General features: G+C 56.0%; 1 protein-coding gene across 4 annotated transcripts in view; it reads right to left on the bottom strand.

The window, feature by feature from the left end:
* Nucleotides 1–1,806: 1,806 nt before the first annotated feature.
* The window catches only part of Phf2 (PHD finger protein 2), a 69,273-nt gene continuing 62,378 nt past the window's right edge, over nt 1,807–8,701 (bottom strand). For all 4 annotated transcript variants that reach the window (XM_087590480.1, XM_087590479.1, NM_001415143.1 and 1 more), the window contains 5 exon segments: nt 7,153–7,424; nt 5,956–6,051; nt 5,352–5,461; nt 4,402–4,789; nt 1,807–3,738 (listed from right to left, as the gene is read on the bottom strand). In XM_087590480.1, coding sequence (XP_087446606.1) covers nt 3,650–3,738; nt 4,402–4,789; nt 5,352–5,461; nt 5,956–6,051; nt 7,153–7,424 — 955 coding nt within the window. In that variant the 3' untranslated portion in view covers nt 1,807–3,649.

The following is an 8,701-nucleotide window of genomic DNA, read 5'->3' as shown; positions in this document are numbered from 1 at the left end:
AGAACCCAGAGGGGAGTGGTGGTGATGGCTGAGACTCTTCCAGGGGTCACGCACGTGTGCTTAAGGTAGTTACCGAATCAATGTGACTTTTCCCTGTCTCCTTCCCAGCCCGTGCTATATTATAGTTTTGTTTCCTTCCTGCCTTCCCTGGGGGAGAAGCAACCTCTGGCCACTGGCCTGTTCCCAGCCCCACCCCACCCCCTGGTGTCCATTCTGAGCATCGCCCCCATGGGCTTCCAATTAGATCCCTTTCTGCCAACCATAGGTCTCCACTAGCTTTGGGACCAGGGGGACAGAGAGGGACTCAGTCACCCTCTTGCTGAGCTCCCTGTCATGCCGAGAGAAGATGGGAGCCTGCCAGGAACAGGGTGGGAGAGCCCCTTGCCTTGGCTCACCAACGATCCCTCTGCTGACTTGGGCCAACTCTCAACTCCCTGGGACCCCCTCAGAGGTAACAGTGGTCCCTGATTTTGTTTTGACCTACATGTCTGACTGAGCAGCCTGAGGTCTGGCTGACTGGGAACGTGTCATCTCCAGTTGGGCTGCACTGGGGCTCTTCCTGGAGGGCTCACAAACGCTAGTGTTGGTGCAGAGCGAAGGGGCTGTGCCTGGTGGGAGCTTCTCTGAGCTCTTTGTCCAGATACATCCAGGTCGCCTGGCACACAGCCAAACCTCTCCACGTGGCACAGGCTGACTGGAAGGCGCCCTGGGTCGGAGCTAACCCCTGAGAAATCCTGGCTTTGAGAAGCTCTTCTCAGGTCCTGGATCCTCAGCTCCCTGACGGTTCTCAAAGCCACATTTAAAAAAGGGGGTGGAGTGACCATCTCTACCACAGGAAACCTGGGATGCAAGTCTGCCAACCTGCTGGTAGTGAGAGGCCCAGATGTCTCACTAGGGTTGCCATGGAATGGAGGTACCCAGTGCTTAGGTGTTGATGCCTATGCTTCCGGGATGGGGTAGGGACAGCCCAGAGCAGTCTCAGTGCGGGGAGGGGGTCATCAGATCTCCCCTTGGCTCTTTAGGGTTCAGAGCATGAAGGGGGTATACACCCAGGTGCCTGGAGCCTGCCGCTCAGCATGGGCCCAAGGCGCCACCTAGTGGTAACACTAGGACCCACCCTCATGGAAGAGGCTATGTAGTTGGTCCCCCTACCCCCACAAGGGACTCAGTCACACAGCATGTGTTGGAGCCTCTCTTCTGAGCATCCAGCAGGCACCAAAAAACATAAGACTTAAAAAGGGGCTCAACCCAAGGTCATGTGATGTTACCTGTCAATAGGCACAAGGAATCACACCAGCCAGTTCATATCCATCCCCAGGGATCTGCTTTAAGGCTTGCTTAGGGTGTCAGCAGAGAGATCCTGTGTGGGCTCCTTGTGTCTGCATGACCTCGGCTACACACATCTCTCTCCAGCTCCTTATCATGAAATTTTAAGGCCACCCACATCTCCAGCCCTAGTCATTATTGCTGAGTGACTCCAGGGTGCTTATGGGGCTGGGAGGGCAGGTTGTGGCCAGTGGGCAGGACCACTTCCTGTGGCTGCTCACTGGTTGTCATCAACTTCCTCCCCAGACAGAACTGATACTCATCCCTCAGCCTTGCCTACAGCGGCATCGTCCCATTATCTCCACAGTGGTTGCCTGTCACTTCAGTGAATGTCACCGGCAGGGCGGCTTCTGTCTGCTATGGGAGCTAAGAGATGCCCCCACCCAAGGACGCGCCTGGCCGGAGCCCGCTGGTCCCATCATCACGTGTCCCACGGTGACAGGAGGGCAGAGAAGAACGCAAGTATGACAGACACATGGCTCTGTACAAAACCTGAAATATTTTTACTTTTTTTTTAAAACTTTGGTCTAAGTCGCCTTAGACCTCATGGACTCGATACAAGAGTAATATGAACTGGGAAATAGAACACTTTAATAGCCACGATAAACTTTGTTAGAAATGTACATGTTGCCAAAATAATAATAAAATTAAAAAGAGAAAAAGAGAGAGAGAGAGAACAGCTTGATGCCTGGGTTAAGATTATAGAAATGTTCACAAGGACAGGTCAAGGAAACTTTAAAAACACCAGTTCTGAGTAAGCCTGGGGCCTGCAAGATGCCCCTCTCCCAGCCCCGGGCCCTGGGGATGACGTCCCTCCAAACAGGTCAAAGTGGGAGTGGATAAGGCCTCCACCAAGCTGCATCTCCTCGTGGACAACACATCCAGGTAACGGGTGTAGAAACAAACCTCATAAGAAATGTACAAATATAAAAAGCTACAAACATTAATAAATTACAGCATCACGAAACACAAATACTTCACAAGGTGCTAGCAAAGTAACTGCGTCCCCGGCCCTCGTCACACAAGAAGGAGATCGAAGAGCTGGTGTGAGACTGGAGACGCGGCTTCAGGGCGAGTGGGGAGGGAATCCGTACTATCCGCTCTGAGAGACAGAGGGTAAGGCCGCGCAGGCGCCGTTGTTTTTCAGGCAATACCTTAGTTCCTAAGAGGAAAATAAGAAGGAGTAACAAAAGGAAAGGAAAGGAAAGCAAAGGGGGTGGGGGAGCCGGAACCTGACCATCCGTCAGAGAAGGGGTGGGGGAGCAAAAACTCGTATAAAGGTTAATGAAGGGCTCTATAGAAAGAAATCCCTAGAGATACTTTTGCTCTTGTAAAAAAGAAGTCATTTAAAAAGCTATTTACACGCTACATTCTATTAAAAATATGCTTCCGGAAATACATCTAAAATGAAAATACAGGATTGCCTGAGAAACAAACCCAGCCCCTCCATGTTGATGGGTGGACACCGCCACCTGAGATGGCCACACTCATGATGCCACCCAGGGGCTCAGACAACGCTGCCATGCTGGCTCCAGCCCTGTGGCCCTGCTGTCTGCCCACTCAGGGCAGGGTGCCTTGGCCTAGAAGTGCTGTTCCAGAGTGGGGCCCCTCCACGTGGCTTAGCCTGGGTCCCCCGGACCCTAAGACGTGGCTGAGCTGTCACCCTTCCCCTGTGAACCCACAGTGGCTCCTCCACCCACTCACACACCAACCTAACTGCAGGTCCTGACAAGCCCAAATGTCCCTAGGCCTTTTGGGGTGTGACACCCACTACCTAGCCTGCTACCTGCCAGCCAGGGAGCTGGGGCAACCTCTCCTCACTGATCAAGTGCTGTAAGACTCGCTCAGGTAGAGGAGGGAGGGGACGCTCGTTGCCCCACAGCTCCTCTCTTTCTCTGTCCTTTGCCTTGTTTTATGCCTTGGGAGGCTGCCAGCCTGGGGCCAGCTCGGACTCAGGCTGGTGAGCGTGGCTCACCGCACCTTCCTTGAAGGCCTCATGCTCCCAAGCAGAGCCATAGAGGTCGCCAGGCTCCGGTGGGGAGCCTGGAGGCTGTCCTGAAACCAGAATGATCCTTAGGTCGGCAGGGCCACTTTCAGGTCACTCTGAGCAACTGAGAAAGGATGTCCGTGTTCACAACAAGGGACGGCCATGCTCCGCTCATTCCACCTGCTCAAGGGACAGATGCTCGCATTGGGGAGAGGTGGCTGGGAGGAGGCAAGGCCCTCCCCGGGCCAGGCGGCACAGCCACCGTCCTGGGAGGGGCTGATGTAGCGGGGCTCCGGGGGTCCTGAGCAGAGCAGAAGGATCCTGGCTTTCCAAGCCTTAGAGGAGCAGTTTCCCATTCCGATGGATCTTCAAGATCTTTCCAAGCCTTTGCTTGGCGGTGGCCATGCCCTTTTTTGTACGTTTTCCTACAGAGGTGGGGAGAAACTCTTTTTAAAAAGACCAAGAGTGACAGCTACAAGGGGATAGGATCCCACAGACCCCCCTAAGCCCCACCCACTTCTGTAGAATCAGCCAAACAGCTCTGGGCTCAGAAATCCCCCCATGGACGCAAAGTGCTCAGAGGTGTAGGAACCGTGGTGGGCTTGGTTCAGGATGGCACGGCTAAGGTGTGAGGCCCCACCCCAGCAGCAAGGCCATTTCAAGTGCCACCAGTAAGTAGCCAAGCCACTGAAACTTGACCACTAGGCCCAGGCTGGAGCACAGGTAGGCGGGCTAAGGGAGGCCACAGGGGTTCCACAGGTCCTGACTGGTAATGACATTCCAACCCACAGAGGGGCTCATGTCACGCCCAGCTTCACCCGTGGCAGATGCCTGAACCAGAGGCCTGAGCTGAGAACGAGTCCTGAAGTTTGCAATCACTGAGCCCTACGCAGGCTGCATCTCCTGACTTTAGCCTATGTCTTTCACATGACTAAGCAGACCAGCGGCAAACACTCATGTAAAAGGCGGGTGCCATGCAGGCGCACGGACATAACTGTCTCAGATGCCCAGCACCTGCCGTCCTGGGGCCAGAACCCCCTTTGCAGGGTGCTTCCTAAGGGCAGGGGCAGACGGGGCAAAAGGGGTACCTTTGGCAGCAGTGTTGTTGGGGGATGATGCAGAAGGCCGCCTCTGTGTGAGAAAGACTCCAGGGGCCATGGGCTGGGAGGCACGGCCAGCCTGGGCCCCTGCGAATGTGCCGGCTGCTGTATACTCGTGGTCAGCTAGGCCACTGCTGTGTGACTCAGGTGGGGGCTCGGGTGAGCTGCCCTCCTGTGAGGCCTGGCTGCTGGCTGTGCTGGTAGAGGCCGGGGTGGTGGATGCTGGGGTGGTGGAGGCCGGGGTGGTGGAGGCTGGGGTGGTGGAGGCCGAGGTGGTACCCGTGGAGGCGGAGGCAGACGTGGAGACGGAGGGGGAGGCAGTGTTAGGAGTCGGCTTCCTTTTGGTGTTCTTCTTCTTCCTGTTTTTCTGCTCCTCCTGGGAACAAAGTGTGGAGGTGTGCTACCCACCAGCTGCCCCGTACATTAGAGTGGGGCACAGACAGTCCTGCCCCAACCCAGATGCAGGTTTTAAGGGGGCTCAGACCTCCACGAGGCCTCTCCCACCAAACTAGGGTGGGGAAACCTGGCCCTTGTGAGCCCACTGTGAGTTCTGCCAACCCATGACCAATAAAGAGGGGAGGGGAGGGGAGGGGAGGGGAGGGGAGGGGAGGGGAGGGGAGGGTCAGGCGAAGACAAGTCAGAGTTCTTGCCTACGTGCACCACCTAAAAGTGCCCGGATATTTGGGAAGGGAGCAGTCCCCAGAGGCATTTAACGAGGGCTTCCTGAGTACCCGAGAGCAGCCATGTTAGTGAGAGGTAAGAGTCAGGGGCTGTACGCCTGGCTCCCCTACACCTACTCAGAATGTGGAGCCACTCTCCTGCCTGACAGTTCCTAGCCCTGGCAGTCTCCACATGGAGACAATGGCTGGGTATCTAGAGGTCAGCCTGAGTTCACACAAAGGAGACTTAGTCGTGCAAGAGCCCTCCAGTCTCCTCACCTGCTGGGACAGCTTGGCTGCAGCAGCTGCCAGCCCAGTCTCAATGGAGGCCACTCTGGTCCCCTCACGCACAGGCCTGTCTTGTCTCGGCACTGATGGACCGACCCTGGCTGTGGAAGAGACGAGGGAAAGGCCAAGGAATCAGCTCTGCAAGTGAGGCTCACTCATCCCAGACCATCTCTGAGTCAGGCGGTGGGGGTGGGGTGGGGTGGGGCATGAGCATCTAACTCTCTGGACAGGAAGCCACATCACATAGGCTCTCCCTCCCCAAGATGGTGCCCCGCTGGAGTATATCTGTGAGGCAGTCTGGAAGGTCCAGCAAACTGGGCAAGGGAAGCCAGGTAGGCAGGGGACCTTGAAAGGGGGACATGCCTGATCCCTTCATGTTTTGGGTGCCCCCTCCTAAATCTTTCTACAGAGGATACAGGAGAGGAGGGGCCCCACATGAGAAAGTTCTAGAGTGAGGTCTAGGCTTGGAGATCTCAAAACACGAAGCAGAGGCACAGCCAGGGCCCTATGGAGAGCTGACCAATCCCCCTGGAAATGCCTAGAGCCACACGCTTATCCTCAGTGGCCACATATCAGGCCTCCAGCCCAGCTCTACCTGTGGGGCTGTAAGGAGCATCGTCTGAGCCTTTCCTCTTCTTTGACCGGGACTTGAAGACAGGGTTATCTTCGTCAGACTCCAGTGAGGGGTAAACTGAGGAAGCAATAGGAGAGCAGGGCCCTGAGTGGCCAAGTGCAGCCAGGGCTGAGGAGGGCATGGGGCTGCGGTGGCCCAGTGACCTTCCCAAATGGTGGCCCCAGACCTGTCCTTGGGTTCTCAGACCTGCTGTGCAATTGAAGCTGCAGGAGAGTGGCTGCCACCCACACCCACCCAGGCTGGCTTCAGGCGCCTGTGAGATGCAGTCCTTCTGGAGGTTGCTGCCGTAGGGAGTGGGACTCCAAGGTGACCAACTGTACCTGAAGCCCCTCCCAAGCGGGTTGGGAGAAGGTGCCTGCTTAGAAGCCTGCACATGGCCCCATCAGGGCTTCCTTGGGTCAGGGACTCCCCAGCAACTCCTACACTGTGGGTCTTGCCTCCTTTGGTCGACAAGGCCAACTGAGAAACCCCCAGGACTAGTGATTCTGTGGGTAGCAGGAGGATCTGGCACCCCATGCCCCCACAGAGAGAGGAAACAGGAGTTCACGTTGCTGCCGCTGTCTATCCAAGCAGAGCACACCGACCTAGGGGCGTAGATCTCTTCAGCATGGGCAGGACGGATCCCCCTGTCAGGAGTTCTCCTTCACAGTGGAGACCAGTAAACCTGGCTATCAGGAAGGCCCTGGAGTCACCCCTGAGCACTAGGCCCAAAAGTCACACGTTATATGATCCATTTAGATGATGTGTCCACAGGGACCTGACAAGTGGCCAGGGATGGAGAGGGACAAACTGTGGATGGGGACGAAGTTTCCTTATGAGAAGGATATTCTGAAATGGAACCGAGTGGTAGTTACCCAGGTCACAAAACGACAGGCTTCCAAAGGATAGTGCTTTGTTTTGTTCTGTTTGAGATAAGGTTTCACTATATAGCTCGGGCTAGCCTGGAACTTACTATGTGGACCAGGCTGGCCCAGAACACAGAACAGAGATTCTCACCTTGTCTGTGCCTCCAGAGTGCTGGGGTTAAAGGCGTGCACCACCACACCCCAGCCCAAGATGGATTTGACAGTCCAGACTGTAGCTGGCAGGCCTCCTTGGCGTGTTCCTAGTCAGTGCTGCCCCCTACAGGCGGCAGCCCCGCCCTGCAGCCACACTCACCATAGTCTGAGTCCTTGAAGCAGGCGTCCAGGTGGTCCTGCTCCTCATAGTCCTCAAGATCCACGCTGTTCTTGGCAGTCCTCTTCAGTAGGCGCTTGCCTGTCCCTTTGCTGCTACCACCATTCTTCCGGGCGCCATGGGCTGCCAGGGAACCCCCCTTGGCCTGGCCAGTGCCCCATGTGGTCTGCAGGCAGGAGTCAGAGGCCTGCAGATTGGCCATGGACAACATTCCCTGAATGGCTTCCTGCGTACTGGGGGAGGCAGGGGGCTGGCTGGGGACAGAGAGAAAAAAAAGAGGCGTTCAGCCATGGCCCTTGGCCCGCAGCCTGCCGTCCACAATTTCAGTCCAAGGTGCTGTAACTGTAGCCCAAAGTCCATGGCTGTACAGTCACTGGCCTGGGCAGCCAGCAGCCACAGAATGACATGGTCCGGAAACTTAATGGTAGACAAGACCTGGCAGGCCCCTCTGTACACCCAGTCACACTCCGGGAGGAAGCGAGGAAACACATCAGAAGGCAGATGGCATCTCACACCTTTTGAATAGTCCAGGGGTTTAGAGGCTTGGCTCTTGTACCCTGCTAGTTCTCTATGCTCTTCCATACCCTGACCTCAGTCCTAGCCAGGGGCATTCCTCCTCCACAGTCCTATACTGAAATAGGGAGGTCCCCACTTTCCTCCCGTGACACACTCTTCCAAGGTGACTCATGTCCAAGTCAGTATGAATCCAGACCCTCATCTACACCTGCCATCAACACCCATACCCTCACCAAGCCCACATCTATACCTGTGCGTGCGCGCGCGCGCGCACACACACACACACACACACACACACACACACACACACACACACACACACACACTCCTCTATCTATATCTACACACCTCTTGGTTAGGCATAGCCATGCCTCAGCTTAGCCAGGTTCCCCTCTCGGGCGGGGTCCCTCCATGAAGGACTGACCACAGGGTTCTGTCTGCTCTCCTCTGCTGAGTCCTGGCTGCCATGCTCTTTCTGTGATTCCCTAGCAATACCCCTGTCTACTGCCCCATGCCCTCACCTTCCCCTGGGTGCACTGGTGCCCTGCCTTCCAGAAAGAGCATCCCAAACCGGGTTCAGGGAGCAGTGCTCACCATTATCCCACAGATCTGAGGTCTGGCTGCTGTTAGACTGCAAAGAACCTAGGTGTTAGGTCTGGTGTGGCTTCTGGGTGGTCTCCACAATCTCCACCAGGCTCTACAACAGGATCTGGCTTCCTCGGGGCTCTATGCTGGCACAGCCCACACACCTCCCTCAGCCTAGGCTTCCCACTGTCTAAGCTAGAAGCACCTGGACAGCTTTAAAAACACCTACACCTAGGACGTGTCAGGAGATTCTGAGTCAGGGTCCAGCACAGGGTCCAAATGGCCACACGATGCCCAGGTAGAGAGCCAAACATCCCCTGGCTCCATGAAGACCTGGCCCAGTGGGAGCTCCCTCTGGGGACTTTCTAGAACTTACTCTAGCTCAGAGCCCAGCCTAGAAGAGAATGGCTCATTCCAGCCGGTGAAGATG

This window comes from Rattus norvegicus, chromosome 17 (assembly GCF_021556685.1).
Source record: "Rattus norvegicus strain SHRSP/BbbUtx chromosome 17, alternate assembly SHRSP_T2T, whole genome shotgun sequence".
NCBI lineage: Eukaryota > Metazoa > Chordata > Mammalia > Rodentia > Muridae > Rattus > Rattus norvegicus.
The sequence above is the reverse complement of the archived record's forward strand: the minus strand, read 5'-3'. Positions and strand labels throughout refer to the sequence as shown.